Here is a 22076-nt window from a genome sequence, read left to right on the forward strand (position 1 = left end):
ATGCAGATGGGACGCTGAATTCCCAATACTATCCACTCGCCCTGTCAAAGGGGGATAATACCAATCTGTCAAGGTCTCATGTTGTTATCTGGCTCCCAATCTTACTAATTGAGTATATAAAAGGAAGTAAATTATCCAAACACACACACACACACACACACAGGTGGACAGGCGCTTGCACACGAGCGTGCACACGCACACAGAAAGAGTTCAGCTGTGCTGTCATAAATTCTGAAAAATCTCCCAGCTTTCTGAGCTCCATGGCTCAGGACGTTGGGGGAGTTTTAAGTGATTTCACTGTGTGGCAAAATCCCCTGGCCACCTGGATTACAAACTCTAGTCCTTTAACTCATGCCAGTATAAATCCGTGTTAACTGGGATTTACCTCTGGCATATGAATTCTCAGTCTGCGTAAGCTTTGTTTGGAATGAGTTGTACATAAGTATTTTATGCCTTATAGAGATGCCTGATGGTGAATTTCTTATTTTGTTGAAAAAAATGCAAGAAAATTGTTATAAAAGTGTTGTAATTTACTTATTCTAAATGGGGAAAGTAAATAAAATAGTTTTCATTGACCATTTTATCAACATTATTCCAAACCAGGAAAAAGAGTGAAATAATACAAAACCTCTGTGCAGTTAAATGCCTGAAACCATGGCAATGTAGGTTGTAGTCATACATGTGTCAAAAAGTTAGTAATGTGTACTCTTAGCCAGGCTGTTGCTAACATTGATCATGCTTAATATCATGGTGGTTATCGAAGTGATCGTGATATATATAACACACATGGCAGGAGCAGCCCTAGAGGATCTGAATGAAGTATTATGCTAAATCTATACAATCTCCTCTAACACACACACACTTCTGGGATAGCCGAGTTAAACCCTGACTATAGTATTTTGTACTTAAAGGTTAGCAGGACTGTTTTGTGAGTTTGAACCGAGCTTGCCAGATCAGCAGATGGTCTGTGATTATGATTATACCCGTCAATAAAATGTAAATTTGACTTAACTCTCGGGTTTAATAACAAATATGGACTTTAACCCAGTATGCAGTCTGCCGGTCGTGCATGATATTTTGATACAATATAAATGATGTAGGATACATAATATACTTCTATGTAAAACAACCAGCTTAAACCTGTTGAGAGTACCTGCAAGCATAGGACAAGTACAAGGCAGTGACAGGTCTAAATGTCAAATTCAGGAGTATGGTTATACATCCAAAAAAACATCTACATATTGAATTCTCACGCGCAATAACAAAATGTCTAAGCCAGAAATTAATTTAAGTCAGAAAAAATAACTATTATGGACACGAATTGAATGCACGGACCAGAGATGTCAATATGAAACTACCATCCTGTAATGGAAAATAGAAGCTAAGGCACAACTTGTAGTAAAAAGTAGCTCTATTTTCTGAGTAGAGCTGTAAATAGAGCTGGTAAAAGACAAAACTACAGTACTTCCATAAAGAAGACATCAGACGTAAGTTCAGGGGGAAAAGAAAAGAGGGTTGCTAGCGAGTAAAGTTACAGTTAGGAAGCAAGCAAGAGGAAACAGCTGGGTCTTGTCCTCTGTCACATTAGCCAACATGTCTGGAAGTGACAGTCTCCTTAGGCACTGCGCTAACCTTTCATGAATCTATTTATCTGTCGAGAGCACTATTTACTCTGAGACTGAAAGCTCTGCATTCACTAAACAGGCACAGATACACTCACTCACACTCTCATACGTAGACACGGAGACACAGAGACATTAACATTTCCGACAGGGCAGAATTGTTAGCCTGACTTACCATGCCCCCGTTAGCCTTTGTTTTGCCTTTCATAGTAACATCAAGGAGGTGATGGTGTAGAAGGACATCGAGGTGGGGTGGGTGGGTAGCCAGGCTAGTCCAGTGTGTCACTGCCGCGAGGTTTGTGTGTGTGTGTGTGTGTGTGTGTGTGTGTGTGTGTGTGTGTGCGAGGACACTGTAATATTCAACGGAGCCACTAAGCTTTTTTTGTAGCCTTTGTGTCATTCACTTAACGACCAATCTCATTAGCTAGCGGGCTACAATGGGCTGAATTATTTTCTGTGTAAATACACCACATGGTGACCCTCAAGGTAAGAACTCTGAAGGTCATTTTAAATCACATAAAAGATGGAATCCCCCTTAAAAATCTATACCAAAAGAATGAACAGATTGCCCCTAAAAAAAGGCTTGAAAAATGGTAGATATTCAGTATGAGGTTTGATGTTGACAGTTCATGGCTTTATGTATTTAGAACACGTGATTATATTTATACATTTATAAGTTAGTGTATGTATGTATGTATGTATGTATGTATCTATAGATCTGTGTATGTATCTACGTATGTATCTATAGATCTGTGTATGTATCTACGTAATAATAATAATTTTGTGGATGCTTATATTACAAGTGCGCATTATACACGTGTGAAATTTAAATGCGTTTTTTGCAACTCCCTCTGAGACACCCTCGGAGAGTGGGGTCATGGCCAGGGTCAGCCATTACCAATACCGACCCTGGAGCCAATACGGTTAAGTGCCTTGCTCAAGGGCACATCGGCTTATTTTTCCACCCTGTCAGCTCTGGGATTTGGACTAGAGACCTTTTGGTACTGGCCCAACGCTCAAACCGCTAGGCTACCTGCAGCATATGCAGCTATGTATTTACAGTATCTATGTATGTATGAATTTATAGTATGTATGTATGTATGTATGAATTTATAGTATGTATGTATGTATGTATGTATGTATGTATGTATGTATGTATGTATGTATGTATGTATGTATGTATGTATGTATGTATGTATATACAGTATCTATGTAGGTATGTATATACAGTATCTAATGTACGTATGTATATACTGTATCTATGTATGTATCTCAGGTACCAGTCAAACGTTTGGACACACCTACTCATTCAAGGGTTTTTCTTTGTTATTACTATTTTCTACATTCTACTATGAAATAACACATATGGAATCAAAAGTGTTAAATCAAAAAAATTATTTAAAGTAGCCACCTTTGTCTTTATGACAGCTTTGCACACTCCTGGCACTCTCTCAACCAGCTTCATAAGGTAGTCAACTGGAATGCATTTCAATTAACAGGTGTGCCTTGTTAAAAGTTAGTTTGTGGAATTTCTTTCCTTCTTAATGCGTTTGAGCCAATCAGTTGTATTGTGACAAGGTAGGGGTGATATACAGAAGATAGCCTTATTTGATAAAATACCAAGTCCATATTATTGCAAGAACAACTCAAATAAGCAAAGAGAAATGACACTCCATCATTACTTTAAGACATAAAGGTCAGTCAATACCCAAAAATGTCAATACCCAAAGTGCTGTCGCTAAAACCATGAAGCGCTATGATGAAACTGGCTTATGAGGACAGCCACAGGAAAAGAAGACCCACAGTTAGCTCTGCTGCAGAGGATAAGTTCATTAGAGTTAACTGCGCCTCATATTGCAGCCCAAATAAATGCTTCACAGAGTTCAAGTAACAGACACATCTCAACATCAACTGTTCAGAGGAGACTGTGTGAATCAGGCCTTCATGGTCGAATTGCTGCAAAGAAACCAATACTAAAGGACACCAATAAGAAGAAGAGACTTGCTTGGGCCAAGAAACACAAGCAATGGACATTAGACCGGTGGAAATCTATCCTTTGGACTGATGAGTCCAAATTTGAGATTTTTGGTTACAATCGCAGTGTCTTTGTGAGATGTAGAGAAGACGAATGAATAATCTCTGTGGGTGTGGTTCCCACCGTGAAGCATGGAGGAGGTGGTGTGATGGTGCTTTGCTGGTGACACTGTCTGTGATTTTTTTTAGAAGTCAAGGCACACTTAACCAGCATGGCTACCACAGCATTCTGCAGCGATACGCCTTCCCATCTTGTTTGCACTTAGTGGGACTATCATTTGCTTTTCAACAGGACAATGACCCAACACACCTCCAGGCTATGTATGGGCTATTTGACCAAGAAGGAGAGTGATGGAGTGCTACATCAGAGGACCTGGCCTCCACAGTCACCCGACCTCAAACCAATTGAGATTGTTTGGGATGAGTTGGACTGCAGAGTGAAGGAAAAGCATCCAACAACTGCTCAGCATATGTGGGAACTCCTTCAAGACTGTTGGAATACCATTCCAGATTAAGCTGGTTGAGAGAACGCCAAGAGTGTGCAAAGCTGTCATAAAGGCAAAGGGTGGCTACTTTGAAGAATTTAAAATAACATATTTTGATTTGTTTAACACTTTTGTGGTTACGACATGATTGTGTTATTTCATAGTTTTGATGTCTTCACTATTATTCTACAATGTACAAAATAGTGATAATAAAGAAAAACACTTGAATGTGTAGGTGTCCAAACTTTTGAACCACACATGCAGAGATCATCCGTACACCTACTCTGCGTCTCACAAAGACACGGAAGTTGGAACCAAAAACCGCAAATTTGGACTCATCAGACCAAAAGGACAGATTTCCACCGGTCTAATGTCCATTGCTTGTGTTTCTTGGACCAAGCAAGTCTCTTCTTCTTATTGGTGTCCTTTAGTAGTGGTTTCTTTGCAAAAATTCGACCATGAAGGCCTGACTCACGCAGTCTCCTCTGAACAGTTGATGTTGAGATGTGTCTGTGAATCATTTATTTGGGCTGCAATCTGAGGCTGGTAACTCTAACTTTTCCTCTGCAGCAGAGGTAATTCTGGGTCTTCCTTTCCTGTGGCAGTCCACATGAGACCGCTTCATGGTTTCTGCGACTGCAAATGAAAAACTTTCAAAGTTCTTGAAATATTCTGGATTGACTGACTTCATGTCTTAAAGTAATGATGGACTGTCGTTTCTCTTTGCTAATTTGAGCTGTTCTTGCCATAATATGGACTTGGTCTTTTACCAAGCTTATCTTCTGTATACCACCCCTACTTTGTCACAACACAACTGATTGGCTCAAACACATTTAAAAAACTAACTTTTAACAAGGCACAGCTGTTAATTGAAATGCATTCCAGGTGACTACCTCATGAAGCTGGTCGAGAGAATACCAAAAACCAAAGGGTGGCTACTCTACTTAGCCTTCCCTGTAGCTCAGTTGGTAGAGCATGGTGTTTGCAACGCCAGGGTTGTGGGTTCGATTCCCAAGGGGGGCCAGCACAGAAAAAAAATGTATGAAATTGTATGAAATGTATGCATTCACTACTGTAAGTCGCTCTGGATAAGCGCGTCTGCTAAATGACTAAAATGTAAAATGTACTTTGAATAATCTCAAATATAAAATATATTTGGATTTGTTTAACACTTTTTTGGTTACTATATGATTCCATATGTGTTGTTTAATAGTTTTGATGTCTTCACTATTATTCTACAATGTAGAAAATAGTAAAAATAAAGAAAAACCCTGGAATGTGTAGGTGTGTCCAAACTTTTGACTGGTACTGTAAGTAAGCAAGTGCATTAGTTTGTTCAAAATTGTTTGAACGTTGCACTTTTTATCATTAAAGTATTAACTCTTACAACATTTAATTTCAATTCAGTCCAAATCTTTCATACACAAGTAGATTAAAAAAACATTGAAAGAAATTGTGAAGAAACATGAAGTGAAACCATTCGACAATAAAATGTCAAACAGACAAAGGCTGGACATTTTCAGAGAACGTTCTAGACATTTTACTTATCTTTTCACTATTTCCCTGATGCTGTGTTTCTGGTGCAGCAGAACTATAATTCCATGTAACATTAATTATTGTAAGTACTTGCAGTCATGACAGCTGTCTATAAGCATCAGGGACATGTCTATCGGCCAACTTGACCCTTGTTAGAAAACAAAACACAAAAAGAGAATAGTGCAGCCTGGGACTGTTGTGCAGGGTCACTGGAGATTTTCCAGACAAACGCAGCAGAGGGGAGGGGGGGAAGAATAAAAAGGACAGGCTCAGAATCTCATTTTAACAGACCGCACACAATCTGGGCTCCCACAGAACTATCTCTGCCTGACCGCTTTCTATTTATCCCTTATCAGTGTTTACCAACCGCTAGTTTTCTTTCATTCACACTGTGAGGCAGTTCTCTTACTATCAGTCAACAGCTGACACCGTGGAACAGCCTCAAAGGCAAGAGGAAGGGATCAAAACTAAACCAAAGCTGTTTAAACAATACAACAGAGGAAATAAATTCATAAATCCTAATTCTTCTCAACCCACAAGGGTACAAGCAGATCCTTTATAGTTAGGCCAACAAACAAACCCACAGCCAATGAGGTAACATTACAATCAAGGTAAATTAAAAAATATATTTTGAATAAAAAAAAGAGCAGAAAAAAATCCCATGTAATTTTAATTAGGGACATCGCTTATAGCGCCACCATGTCAAGCATATAAAACCACTCACTAAAAAAACATTACATTTGACATGTATTCTCTTTAAAAATAATACTACCTGTCATTTATTTATAGATCAATTATATTCAGATGATCTTGGTTAGGTTACTAAACATGTTTTATATAATATTTAAATATTTCCTATTTATCACTAAATACTTCATAGTCTGTGCATCAGGAAACCTCTAACTGCAATATGGCAACCAGGAATGTATAGTCTATCCCAGTCAGACTCATTTTAAAACAGATACAACCTTAAGTAAACTGATCTTCAGAGGAGTACTGCTTTATCATTATATAGAATCCATTGCATATATTTATGTGGGTTTCAAATGAAGTTGATATAGCCAAAAGACAAACATGGGTTACTAAACACAGAGTATTTTTATGGCTCCTTTCTGAAATCCTCTACAGATAGATCTATTAGAGGGCCTACGTTTTAGGCATTAAAAAATACTGGTTTTCTGTCAATTCAAGTGATATTTATTTCGCCAAAACAAATCACATGCAGCAAAGTCATAACAAATACATATTTATGTTGTACATTAAGGATTGCAAATGTATTCCCAATCATACAAATATCACAGTTTCTCTGGAATACTGTTCAAAAGTTAAGTAATTAATTACATTTATCCTTTCCCCAGCTGCTCAACAGCAGATGGAACATTTCTGAAACCTTACTGAATTAAATCCACATAATTCATTTCCCTAGATTAACTAAGTGAAGTTTGAGTGGGGAAAAACAGGTAACACAGTACATGTTGGATGGATATTTACCACCATGTTTGCTACTGTAACTCTTTGCTGCTTGCAGTATTTCACAATGCATGACAGCTACTTTCTCTATATTTGACTTGCTCTTCAATCTGGAAATTGAAAAGTAAAGAGTGCTCTTTTCTTGAATAACTCTGTTTGAATCTATTTGTTGAGTTATGGAAAGACTTGTCAAGTTAAAAGTGACAAAGTTAACAAGTCACAGCAGGGCACTTGATATCCTATAGAACAATAATTTTATCATCATAGAACTAAATAATCAAGTTTACACAAATAAATAAACTGGAGTTTGTAATTTCACCTCCCCCTCTGGACAACACAGTCTTTATTCTCTAGGTACCATGGACAGCTCCTGTTGTCGTACTGGAGTGCAGGCATAGAGAGCTAACATTACCCTGTTGTGTAGCAACTGTATTAGTATCCTGCTTGGAGCAGGAAGGGGGCTGCATACAGTACACAAGAGGGTAGATGACTTTACTTCACTTCAATACCATATCATTTGTCATCTTTGTGTTGTTGTAACTGTGGTATTAAAATAACCTCCAAAGATTGACCATATGCTCATGATTTCAGAGTTTTGTCTCAGTATTATTACATCTCCAACTCTTTGTATTGGACAAACCTAACTTTGAAAAGATTTCACCTTGCAGCAATAATTATTATACACGCCATATTATATATTATACATGGAATATTAAATATATTATATTTGGCATATTATATATTACACATGGCATATTGGTCTGTATATCACATTGCCTTCTTGAAATAAAGTTGATTAACAAGCCATTTTTTTGTTTGTTTCAGTATGGTTTTTCAAAAACAAGACACAAAATGTCATATTTGAGAAATTTCTGAAAATCTCTAAAATCTATTAAAATGTATGTTCTAAACAGTTCCAACAGGAACAGACTGTTTAAATGACAAGTTGGGATGTTCATTTTGCTCTGCACACTTACTCAAGCTTAAAATAACATAGTAGGTTGCAAAGAGACAACTACACAAACAATATTTAAAAAAATGACATCTTGAAAATAAGTTGCCGCTGGAGGGAACTGACTACAATTAAAGTATTCTTACCCACACATGTTACGCCTGAAAATATATTCATTTAATCATGTGGCCTATGCAAATGCCTCAAAAAACAAGTTGTTTTTCTCAATACACAACTCACTTATCAACCCACCAGTTGTCTTGACAAAATCCCTAGCTGCAGTATGTTATAAAAAAATTCATTCATTTTCTTCCAAATTATCCCTTAACATATTCTTCTATCTTTGCCCTTCCGAGGCATAGGCCTAAGTCTATTGACAGTCCTGATGATAAACCTTTGAAACATCCATCCTTCCCACTAAATCAACAGTTTCCCTGGAGACCTTGTACTGTGTCTCTTCAGAGTTTGTTCAAGTGTAAGGTCTGGACCATGTCTGCCACAGAAGTCTCAATGATCACTTATTATCGACCATAATACAACACGATTTCAACAAGCATTAACGCAACTTTTGCCAAGCACAACCTGACAAAGCATTGTCTTCAGACACAATACTAACGTGTTCTTCTAAGACCTTAGCTTATACTCTACCTGAATTAAACATACAGCATTTGTGTCGACAGCGTTGAATGCTATCTGGATGATCCAAAAATAGGTTGTGCTTCTTAAAACCCCATTTGAGCAATATAACGTCCTCTCTAGCTGTCTGAGACCCTTGTAGAAGCTGCACTTTTACTAAGAGCACTGATCCACATAATGGCAACAATCCTGTATTTAGCAGACAGATACTTTCTTGAAGTGCAGACATGACATTTATAAATATAACACAATTGATATTATTTCTGTATTCATATTGTAAAATTATAGCAAACTCATTCACACATTAGTAGTTAGTGTCCTATAGAAATAAACATGTTCATTAACTTTTAAACATATATGACGTTTTATGAAGTCATATGACAGCATCAAACATCAAGAGGATAAAATGCTTGTATTTCACATGCACTCACACTCAGCGCTTGATGTCAATGACAAAAAAAAAAAAAACACCATAACCACTATACATTATTATCATTATTATTATTATAAAATTACTTTTGACACAAACCTACTTCTATGATCCAGAAAGTTTGATTTCCCCCCAGTCGCTTGATGGCCGAGCTGATGCAGTGTCTTTGAAAGGTAGTCCCCAGGAATATGACATACTATGCCTTTGACAGCCTGGAGATAAGCACCTGCGTTCGGGTCCCTTTTTACGTCACACCTCCCCATTCACAGTCCTTCAATATGATGCACATTTGCACATCAACAGCAGACAACCCCCTCCTCATTCTACTCCCACATCCGCAAAACACACAAACAGGAGGCAGATGCATGCGTTAGCCCTCTACACACACACACACGCTTGATATAGATTATATATATATATATATATATATATATATATATATATATATATATATATATCTCGTTTTTCTTACCCCTTACATTCTGCTTCAAAAACTTTCACTTGCTTTGTCATAGGACTGACTGGGGCATACGCCCTCCCAAGCTTCCCATATCACTCATCATGCAAATGAGCGGGAATGTCAGTCCTCGGCAGCAGATGGCCAGGGATGATAACAATGGCTCAACAGACGAGTTTCAATGTCTGCGACTTTATCGCTACGGCAACAACAACCAAAGTATATGTCATGAAAGCCTTGTCGGTTAATTGGAATTTCTTCCCCTTCTGTATCTTAGTACCTGTCTGTCTTATTTTATTTCCCTCTCTCCTATTTGAATGAATGAAAACCCATTTTATCCTAGATCCTTTCTGTTACCATAGAGGACTAGCTATCATTAAAAGCCAAAGACCTGGAAATGATTTTTGGTGACTAAGGAAGGAAGGCTAGCTGCTGCACAGCAGTTATTTAAGTAATTAGGTGTAATTCCTCCCTGTAGGCCATGTTAGCCTCCTGAGTTAGCTCATGCATTAGACAAGCCTGGATAGAGAGAAGGGGGAATAAAGAGAGAGAAGACAGTGGCCCCGAGACATCACAAACGCAGCTCCTACAACAGCCCCCCAGCCGCAGCGCTAGTGATGTCATGCGCATCCTGCTGACTCCTGTTAATACAAGCCCCCATAGCAGAGAGTAAACATTGGAAGCGTTTAGCAAACAGGGCCAGATTACAATGACAAAGGCAAGCCACACTTCTGGGTGGAGCCTGGGGCGGGAGGAGAGGTGAGGGGCGGGGGAGTGGAGAGGGGGTGTATGGGGGTAGGGGGCCGCGGTTTAGCATTTAAAATAAGTGATACCCATAAGGGGGCCTCTTAGAGATGCAAGCATCTCCTTCCCCAGCTGATGACAGAGGCCACCCAAAACACGCTTATCTCTAGGTTGTGTCATCCCAGTCTCCGGGGAGAGACGTGTGAACACAGTGTGTAATAATAATAATGTATTTTCTGTGCTTTTTGTTATCTGCGCAATTTGGTTAAGCAAGGCTGGGGACTTGAGGATGGCTGAGGCATATCATTACTTAAGGTTTGGCAGTTGATCATCACCTTGTTTAATGCCTAATTTAACGTCTAATTTTGTAACTGTCTTTCAAGAGCCAAACATGTTTTCTTTCTTAGCTGATGCAAACAATCATAGTGAAAGAACATCTTAAGCACTTGTCCAAGAAAGTACTGATTACGTCATGTCCAGACAGCAATCCTAACTAAATGAAAAACATTACAGAGGACAGTGTAGTAAGCCCAGCAGCTCAGTTTTTCACAAATTCAGTGAAAGTAAAACTCAAAAAATATGCGTTGTCCCTGATTAATCTACAAAGAGGTTTATTCCAAAGCCTACAACATGACCCATGAACTAGCATATAGTGTTTTTCAAAACTATTTCATCAACAGGAAAACTGGGGGGAGATAGTGAGGAATGAAAAGAGGAGTGGGTTGGATGAAATTACATGTCAGACAAGGGTTCACATTTAAAAAGTCCTGCTCATGTTTGTAGAAAGTGTTTGATTGCATTTAGAAAAGTATTACAATCGGTCACGTGTGTCTAAAAGCTTTTTGCATTCTGCTGCAAATTATGTAAGCAAAGAAGTGAAATGTCAAAGCACCCCATTGTTTTTGAGCACGATACGGGCTTTGTGTAAAGCCTACACAAATATAATGTTTTCCGGAATTCTTCTAATGTACTGTAAGAACAATAAATTATCTTTATGAAGTCAACCTACGATGCTTTAAAAAAATCTTAATTCAAATCTAGGCAACCGGCAACCCAAAGCTGGTTCGAGTTCTAGGTTTCCATGCAATACAACAGAGTAGGTATGAATATTCATTCAGTCATTAATCTAAAATATTGAAATCATTATATACTAAAATAAAGTGAGGTTAATTTAAGATAAAATGCTTCAGAATTGTGCTCACATAATACGAATAGCCAATCACCACCTCCTGGTTTATAGTGCGAAACCCCATTTACTCATCTGTCTGCCATTGTGCAACCACTTGATGCCTTGTTCATCACAGAAATAGTCACATAAAATTATTGGAATTAAAACATGTTTTAGCAATTTGCATATGCAAATAAAGAGCAACAACGCATACAGTGCCTTCAGAAAGTATGCACACCCCTTGACTTTTTCCATATTTTGTGTTACAGCCTGAATTTAAAATGGGTTACATTTTGAGTCACTGGCCTTCATACAATACCCCATAATGTCAAAGTGGAATTATATTTTGGAAATTTGTACAACTTAATAAAAAATAAAAGCTGAAATGTATTCAGTCAATAAGTATTCAACCACTTTGTTATGGCAAGCCTAAACAAGTTCAGGAGTGAAAATAATCTGAACAATTCATATAATATGTTGCATGGACTAATGAATGACTACCTCATCTCAGTACCCCACACATACAGATAATTATATAAAGGTCCCTCAGTCAAGCAGTCAATTTCAAACTTGCCTAGTTAAATAAAGGTTAAATAAATAAATAAAAAATATTTAAAAAACCCAGATTCAACCACAAAGACCAGGGAGGTTTTCCAAAGCCTCACAAAGAAAGGCACCTAGTGGTAGATAAAAACATCCAAAAAAATAAAGCAGACATTGAATATCCTTTTGAGTATGGTGAAGTTATTCATTACACTTTGGATGGTGTATCAATACACCCAGTCACTACAAAGATACAGGCGTCCTTCCTAAGTCAGTTGCCAGAGAAAAAGGAAACCACTCAGGGATTTCACCATGGGGCCAATGGTGACTTTAAAACAGTTACAGTGTAATAGCTGTGATAGGATAAAACTGAGAATGGATCAACAACGTTGTTATTCCACAATACTAACTTAAATGACAGAGTGAAAAGAAGGAAGCCTGTACAGAATAAAAATATTTCAAAACATCAATCCTGTTTGCAATAAGGCACTAAAGTAAAACTGGGAAAAAAATGTGGCAAAGAAAGGAAGTTTATGTCATGAACACAAAGCATTATGTTTGGGGCAAATCCAACAACACATCACTGAGTACCACTCTTCATATTTCAAGCATGGTGGTGGCTACATCATGTTATGGAAATGTTCGTCATCGGCAAAGACCAGGGAGTTTTTTAGGCTAAAAAGAAACGGAATAGAGCTAAGCACAGGCAAAATCCTAGAGGAAAACCTGGTTCTGTCCGCTTTCCTACATGGCTTAGTTACAATTTGGACTTAAATTGTCTTGAAAATCTATGGCAAGACTTGAAAATGGCTATCTAGCAATGATCAACAACCAATTTGACAGAGCTTAAAGAATAAATGTGCACATTTTGTGCAATCCAGGTGTGCAAAGCTCCTAGAAGACTTAACCAGAAAGACTCACGGCAGTAATCGCTGCCAAAGGTGATGCTAACATGTATCGACTGAAAGGTGTGAATACTTATGTAAATTATTTTATTTCTGCATTTAATTTTCAATATATTTGCTACATTTTCTAAAAACACATTTTCACTTTGTCATTATGGGTTACTGTGTGTCGATGGGGGAGAAAGGAAATCAATTTAATACATTTTGAATTCAGGCTATAACAACAAAATGTGGAATAAATCAAGGGGTATGAATACTTCTGAAGGCACTGTAAGTGCATGTTGATGATATAGCTCCAGGATATGTAACTATCCTTATGTTGATGTCAACAGGCAGGGAAAGTTTCTTTGAAAACACAGCACATTTTCCATGGGGATCATTATCTTCACCGCATGTAACTAAATCACAGTTAAAGAAACAATTAGTACTACCCAACATTCCCCTTGGGGATAACTAGGGTATAACGGTGGGCGACCTTTAAAGACACACCCCCAATGCTTAATGACAACCTCGCTACTCTAGGACTTGAGGTACTGCAGTGATTCAAAAGCTACATAACAGTGTTGGGTGATCTGCTGCTGTAGTAGTAAAGAAGTCAGATTGCAGACAAAAGTTTCTGACTGTTCTTTCGTGCTTTACCATGGCATACACAATCTCTTGGAAAAGTTGTATGCTCAACAGTTCTGAATATCGCAGTATGCTAGGTGATATTAAAATTGACTAGTTGTTCATCTTTTAGTGAAATGTAGCAAAGATGGAGACTTGATCTCATGGTCTAGGTCAACACCACTTAAGACCGCATGGACCAGGGTTTCAGTGCCCAAGGTATATGGATCGGTGTCTTCTGTATGGATCGGTGATCCAATACCTCTGGTCTGGGTCTGAGCTAATGTTTGGACAACATGGTTTTCGTAGTCACTCAACTTGTGGTCAAGACATATCGCTCAATACCTCCTCTTGCCAGAGTTATGTGGCCAAGAAGGAATGATTTAACGCACAAGTGCCAGGGTGCCTTGCTTCCCTTATGTGCGAGCTGGTAGGCCATGCAATGGCTTATGTTTAGGAATAAGATGCCTGACTTCTTACAATTGTCTTGGTCTGGATCTCGTTTTCAACATTTAAACTGGTCTTGATCTTGTCACAGTTTTGAAACACTAGGTCTAGTTCTGGGTCTAAGTATTGGGTCTTGGGGACTGGTTTTCAACTGGGTCTACTCTAGCAGTCTCAGATATTGACTCAAGGCAACAGACCGACATAACCCCCGACCCATCCACAAAGTGGCTCCCCTGGGATGGCCAGGCAAAATAATGACCACAAACAATGGCAACAGGTGAGTCTGTGGCTTCTGTAATGATCATGCTGATGAGCAGTAGATTGTCTTGATAATAATAATAATGAATAATAAGTAGCATTCAGCAACACATTCTGTAGCTCCCAGATTTGTCTCGATTTTATAACCGACAATCTTTAGCAGAAACTCTGCAGAGTTGGATTGCTTGTACTTGTGCTTAAAGGTCAGTATTATCAATGCCAGAATCATAAGTCTTAAATCACTAGACACAAGAGTCTGGCACAATGTTCCACCTCGATACCTTTGTTGTTGACAAATCAACACATGACCCTTATCAGTAGCGCAGTGGTCCGTGTTAAAAACAGCTTTTTACAGCAGTTTGTAAGACAGCCACAGTTTATCATGATGACTATTCAGAGACACTTGAAAATACAAAAATACTTTCATTAATGTGGTTTACAATATTTTGATTGCGCCCAATACAATAAGCTTGCTGACATGAATCAGAATGCAAATGCCCTTTTGAGCAAAACAAAGAAATTGATTATGAAGTAAGTTTCTTCAGCACAAGTAGCTTGGTTTGAGTGATTAATGGGCTTGGCCATTGATTTCCTTTTGTTTAGATCTTTGTTAACTTTCTGGAGACAGAATTATAATTTGTTTCCAAACAATGAACCCAATCTAGCTGGAGCAAATTAAATCTCCCAACAGGCTCTTCCCAGTTATTTTACATATTTTCAGCTGGATATATATCACAAGGCACTTCCATATAAATGTGTTGCTGTTTTATATTTTTATTAATTTCATTCTTGATTAAATCTTGTTTTCTACAAAATATTAGAAGGCCTTGTGAGATTGGGAAGGGTTTTTGTTTATAGAAGTCTGGAAGATTGTCAATGACATGTAAGGTTCACCGATTGTGCCAATAGTTAAATCTTAATATGCTCAGTACAAAAGCTGTATATCACATGGTAAAACATTTCTGATAAATATGTGCTAGGTAGATAACTTGAGACTAATGTACAGCCATTGTCTAGTTTTTTGAATAACATCACAAAAGGTATTTGATACATACTGAGATCTCTCAATACAATGTACTATCGATATTTGCAAGTCAAATGTTACTGTTCTTCATCAATGGTCTGTTGCACTTATAAAACTTCTACAGATCCAGACATTTATAGTTGCTGATTTCTCGCATCATCTCTCCAAAATAGTGATAATACGATTTCTGTGTTTTTCGCTGTTGAGAAACAAACTGGATTATGAACAGATCACTACATAAACAGCTTTCTAAGAGGAGGCAGCTATTTTAAAAGAGGCTGAAGAAATGCAAAGAGGGATTTAAATTTTAATTTGAATTTATTCCAGCAAGTGAAAGGTTCTTTTGAGAGGGGATTTCAGCAAAGATGATGGTATTTAAAAGAAACAAGCACCTAAACCTCCAGTGAAAAAGTATTTTTGCTTCGTTCTAGTGCAAGGCCTTGCTATAGTCACATCCCAAAAATAAGTAATAGTAGTAATTAAAATGTAAATAAGTGGGATGCGTGGAGATATTTCAACTGATTTGTACTGTAAATTGAGTGATTAAAGAAAGGTCTCGACACACCTTGGTATTCTAGTCTCTGTAAAATACTAGGTGTACAGTACACATGTGGGCCATGTACTGTATGCGTTGTACAGTATACTATACAGTATATTATTTTTATGCACGATTACAAAATACAATGTGTCCATAGGAAGGGCTTAAAGGAGAACACCATATCAGCAAGATATGTGCTTGCAAAGGGAAACAGTATTAATAACTTGTCTCATACTAGTTCCTTTAATGTAAAGTACTGTATGTGTTACTATAGGAGATTGCTTCCATGGATGGTTGCCCAAGAGCAAGGGTATCTCACTCAGCAGGTCTCTAGTTTAACATGGTGCATTTTGGGGACAGAAGTTTACAGCCAATTCATGTCCAATGATAAACCACAGAAGAGACAATCAGTCATATTAAATAGTGATACTTGTCTTATGGCTGAACTGCATGATGGTTCTGTAACATCCCTGGCAACATACATTTTGAGCTGACCACTAAACTCATACAGAGGAAACCTATGCCACACAAGCAAGACAAAGAGTTACATCACTTTGTTCTACAGTTAATACGATCAGGGGGCAGTGTTTGTGCATTTGCTATCTTCAGAAAATGCCAGCAAAGGCGCTAAGTAAACCCATTTTACAAGACTCCCTCACAAGGACGCAGTGCCAGTATCGGGATACAATTTCACACAGCAACCATGGCTCAGTCACATAACCTAAGCCAATAAGCTCTCACAGTCTCACTGCAGAATTAGACGTTCATCCACGTTTCTCCAAACATCAAATTTCAAAGTTGCTCCAAACATAACATTTGGAAGTGTTTTGGACACCCTGCTCTGTATCGTTCCATTTCGCCAAACGTCAAATTTCAAAGCTGCTGCTCAGTATTGTTCAATTTCTCCAAAAGTTTCAAATTTAAAAACACCCACACGAATAGAAATGCACTTTTTCGAGCTGAAAGATGATGGCCAGAGCTTACCTATAGTACCATTTGTTATCCAAAGTGCTGGAGCCAAAACAACAACAAAAAATGTGTCACTGTCCCGATACTGTTGGAGCTCACTGTATTTGGGCTATAAGTGCCAAATCCGAATGTGTGACTTCGGATGTTTCGTGACTCTTACATGCTGACCACAACACCTGCGTCGCGTGCGCAAGCTTTGCAAAATAAATGTACACATGCATGTTATTCAATCATTGCACCCACACGTCTGCGTAGCCAGGCGATAAAATAGAACTTGGTTCTAAACTCAGCAAAAAAAAGAAACGTCCCTTTTTCAGGACCCTGTCTTTCAAAGATAATTCATACAAATCCAAATATCTTCACAGATCTTCATTGTAAAGGGTTTAAACACCGTTTCGCATGCTTGTTCAATGAACCATAAACAATTAATGAACATGCACCTGTGGAACGGTCGATAAGACACTAACAGCTTACAGACGGTAGGCAATTAAGGTCACAGTTATGAAAGCTTAGGACACTAAAGAGGCCTTTCTACTGACTCTGAAAAACACCAAAACAAAGATGCCCAGGGTCCCTGCTCATCTGCGTGAACGTGCCTTAAGCATGCTGCAAGGAGGCATGAGGACTGCAGATGTGACCAGGGCAATAAATTGCAAGGTCCGTACTGTGAGACGCCTAAGACAGCGCTACAGGGAGAAAGGACGGACAGCTGATCGTCCTCGCAGTGGCAGAGCACGTGGAACAACACCTGCACAGGATCGGTACATCCGAACATCACACCTGCGGGACAGGTACAGGATGGCAGCAACAACTGCCCGAGTTACACCAGGAATGCACAATCCCTCCATCAGTGCCCAGACTGTCCGCAATAGGCTGAGAGAGGCTGGACAGAGGGCTTGTAGGCCTGTTGTAAGGCAGGTCCTCACCAGACATCACCGGCAACAACGTCACTTATGGGCACAAACCCACCGTCGCTGGACCAGACAGGACTGGCAAAAAGTGCTCTTCACTGATGAGTCGCGGTTTTGTCTCACCAGGGGGGATGGTCGGATTTGCGTTTATCGTCAAAGGAATGAGTGTTACACCGAGGCCTGTACTCTGGAGCGGGATCGATTTGGAGGTGGAGGGTCCGTCATGGTCTGGGGCGGTGTGTCACAGCATCATCGAACTGAGCTTGTTGTCATTGCAGGCAATCTCAACGTTGTGTGTTACAGGGAAGACATCCTCCTCCCTCAAGTGGTACCCTTCCTGCAGGCTCATCCTGACATGACCCTCCAGCATGACAATGCCACCAGCCATACTGCTCGTTCTGTGCGTGATTTCCTGTAAGACAGGAATGTCAGTGTTCTGTCATGGCCAGCCAAGAGCCCGGACCTCAATCTCATTGAGCACGTCTAGGACCTGTTGGATCAGAGGGTGAGGGCTAGGGCCCTCCCAGAAATGTCTGGGAACTTGCAGGTGCCTGGTGGAAGAGCGGAGTAACATCTCACAGCAAATCTGGTGCAGTCCATGAGGAGGAGATGCACTGCAGTACTTAAAGCAGCTGGTGGCCAGATACTGACTGTTACTTTTGATTTTGACCCCCCCCCCCCCTTGTTCAGGGACACATTATTCCATTTCTGTTAGTCACATGTCTGTGGAACTTGTAAAGTTTGTCTCACTTGTTGAATCTTGTTACGTTCATACAAATACTTACACGTTAAGTTTGCTGAAAAGAAACGCAGTCGACAGTGAGAGGACGTTTCTGTTTTTGCTGAGTTTATTTGTGACGCTTGACGTGCTGCAAGTTCCGCCTCTCCCATCTCCTCATTGGTTTTAATGAGCATATTCCCACGTGGGTGATTGAAAGATGAACTGAGGTCCACACTCCAGTCCAGTTAGTGGTGGTAATGCACCTTAAAGTTGGTTGCCAACCGCCATATAAAGTCCAAAGAAGAAGAAGAGGCCTGAAGGAGGAGAGATTACTAGAAACCTGCATGTCCTGATCGCATCTGGTGTGGGTTGACAAAATCAACATGCGCGAGCGGTGTTGTCAGCATGTTACGTGTATTTTCCTATGAGATGTGCACTTTCTTTTCAGCCTACGTTTCATGTAAGGGTTGGACTTATTTAAAATGTTACCAACCACCAGCATGGCAATGTTAATTAAATCAGAAACACCTGCTCAAAGTTCTTCCTAATCATGAGTATTCTGAGAGCCAAATAGCTTTTCTCTGTAGCCTACACTTGGGTTTCCACTAGACAAAACAGTCAAAGTCAAAATTGGCTATATCGTACAAATTTATGAAAACTAAAATGAGCTTTTAGGTCTTAATTTAACGTTAGGCTAAGGTTAGCAGTGTGGTTAAAGTTAGGGTAAATGTGAGATATTTAAAATGCAATTTTAAGAAGAGAAAAAGTAGAAATAGATGGGGTTTGTGACTTTGTGGCTGTGTTAACTAGTGACGACCCTACACATGGCCTTTCCATTAAAATAGAGGGTGCAAACTAATGTTCTTGCTGCACGCCTTTTCTTACCAGCAAATAATCATAATCCTTTAGATAATTTGTTAAGATTCACAAATTGTATAGCTAGTCTGCATTATAACAAAAAAATAGATGACCATTTTATATTTATAAATGTTTGCTAAATCTAGCTAGTTATCTTGTAGTGTCTGCACTGTCATTGTTTGGCTGGAAGCAGGTTGAGTGTGTAGTGGGCATTTTAGTACAGCTGTAGCAGTCAACAGGCAATAACAAGCTATAGGAGATTAATTAATTCATGTTTTAACCTATTTTTCTGGAATTTGTCTTTCAGTATGAACCTGCTCTCCGCCACCAATACAAGGAGATGATCGGGGGTGAACAAGCAACACTTTAGGTATTTTGTCTTTGTACTTTCAGCTTATTACTTGAAATTGGGGGTCAATGAATCTTATTTCTGGTATGCAATGTTTTAATGTGTTGTCTATTTTTGTCTGCTTTCCTCCTTTACAGCTTCAATTGTCTGGAACCTGGTGTTGTTGTGACAAAGGAGCTTTCACTCAGATGGAACCAGATTTCAGCTGCTGTGCAATGTTAACGTCCTTCCAGAGATGTGAAAGCATCGCCCAAACTGGACACAACCCGGCAAACATATATTTGAGAAGATCAGGACTGTTGCAGTGACAGGGCCATGGACATTACATGTCCTGTTCCAAAGGGCAGGACAGAAATGTGCTGTCAGGCTAGATTCCTTTGTTCATATCATAACATGACCTGAACCAAAGTCACTCAAAGGATCTTATGATATAGGCCTAGGTCTAGATAGTGTTTTAACCTAATCCTTTGTGTTTTTTAAGTTTTCCTAATTGTAGGCTACTACCTTTAGCACTTGAAATTAAAGTATTTTAATGTTAATCTTTTCTTCGTTTTTTTTAAGCACTACCTCACCATCACGGGTCCCAATGTGAATTCTTTAAGAGATCGGTGGGTGTCAGGCTTTAGAGGGTAGGAGCGTAAACAAAGAGCGGCACTGTAGCTGTTCAATGTGAAAGGTTATCTTTATTATAAAACAATAGGCAATTTTATACTGTTAATGGTTTGCCTAATGCAGGAACTTAGTGAGATAATTTTCAGAGAATCCATTTTGGCAATTTGGTGAAAGTATTCCATTTCTAAATATATGTTTCCAAAGGATTAATATGTGAAATTTGCAGCAAAATGTTGAAATGCCTTTTTCTCCTAAATGGGATTATAATTTAATCAACTTTTAAAGCAGCATTACTTCCCCATGTTTCCTCCAACCACAGTGTATGATACACCATTTTGAAGCACTGAGTCTGTACTTTTATTCAATGTATAAACACCATTTCAAATTTTGGAACATAAAGCCGAAAAGAGATGGTGGGTTACAAACGGTAAAATTGTGTGATATGATTGCATTTTAGAACCCCACTCCCCCAAGATGAATGGTTTTGACCACTAACGTTTTGGCAAATTTGTTTTGCATGGCCCGGTGCCCTGGGTATGCAGGGTTCTCATTTTCAACCATTCTACTGATCCTAAAGAGAAAATGATAAACAGAGAGAACAAACAATATAGCTATTTGATCATGTCCGTGTGCATGTCCAAATATTAATGACGTCTGGAATCCGACACGGTTTCACTCATATTATTAAAATGGAAAAAGTCGGACAAACGTCAACCCTCAACATATCAGCAGCTAGTATATTTTAATTGATTTTATTTAACTAGGCAAGTCAGGAACAAATTCTTATTTACAATGACGGCCTACCCTGGCCAAACCCTAACCCAGACAACGCTGGGCCAATTATGTGCCACCCTATGGGACTCCCAATCACGGCCGGTTGTGATACAACATGGAATCGAACCACTCGGGAGCCCGTAGAGGCATGGTTTGGCTGGGACTTATCTCTTGACAAGTAGACTGGTAATCTTTTCTGATATAATTACTTTCAACCTTCTTAACTGAAACGGTGCTCACATAATTTTCATTAGCTGGCTAAAGTTAACATGCTAGCTAGTTACACTGACACCTGTCAGTCAGCGCCATATTTGTTGTAATTCCTCTGCTACGACAACGTTCCCACCCCCAATTCCTGAATTAGCAGCCTGCGTCAATCTTCGAGGTGGAACGTAAACGAGAATTTCCGCTCTAGGACAGGAATTACTCAAAATAGGTGCAGCAACTTCCTCTGAGGTGGGCCTTTAAGGGTTAAGTTTAGGCATTCATTCCAAATGGTTAAGGTAAGAGTTAGGGATAGGGCTAAAAAAATAAATCTGGGTCCACCACTGGGATTAAACACACAGCATTCTGACCCAGAGTCATGGGATTACACCCATCCTCCAGCCATCTACACCACCCAAGCCTACTTGACCATAATAGCGCTCACCGTTTCCCCTACTGACAGTTTTGAAGGCATTTCCCGACATCATAAGGACATGGATAGACGTCCAATTTCGAACTTAATCTTGAATGATCTCCCTGACCTAAACAGGCTTAGGAAGAATGGAGCACCAAAGTATTGCACTTTCTCCATTTCCCTCATGTTTTATTTTTATCAGCAGACAAATGGTTGATTTCAGGTTTCAACAAGAAAGAGAGAAATCTAAACTAATTACTGCTGACCTTAGAGATTAGGGTACATATTGTAGGCTACATAGTTACGGCTCTGTGAGTTTGTGGGAATGGGAGACACCGCCAGTGTGTACCTGGCATTCTGCATTATAGCCTGACAACAATCCTCCTTTATAATTACACTGAGCACACA

The 22076-nt window shown here is 39.1% G+C and overlaps 1 protein-coding gene across 4 annotated transcripts in view; it reads right to left on the minus strand.

Moving 5' to 3' along the window:
* LOC115157179 (suppression of tumorigenicity 18 protein) overlaps positions 1 to 22076 on the minus strand; it is a 57890-nt gene that overhangs the window by 31918 nt on the left and 3896 nt on the right. Inside the window, exon 1 of one of the 4 annotated variants that reach the window (XM_029705208.1) lies at positions 9269 to 9485. The exons of 1 other annotated variant lie outside the window; for it this stretch is intronic. In XM_029705208.1, coding sequence (XP_029561068.1) covers positions 9269 to 9428 — 160 coding nt within the window. In that variant the 5' untranslated portion in view covers positions 9429 to 9485. Of the gene's footprint in view, positions 1 to 9264; positions 9486 to 22076 lie in introns of those variants that run through there. 2 more of the 4 variants (XM_029705210.1, XM_029705209.1) reach the window with 2 other exon arrangements.

The sequence above is a fragment of the Salmo trutta genome, chromosome 21, assembly GCF_901001165.1.
Source record: "Salmo trutta chromosome 21, fSalTru1.1, whole genome shotgun sequence".
Lineage (NCBI taxonomy): Eukaryota > Metazoa > Chordata > Actinopteri > Salmoniformes > Salmonidae > Salmo > Salmo trutta.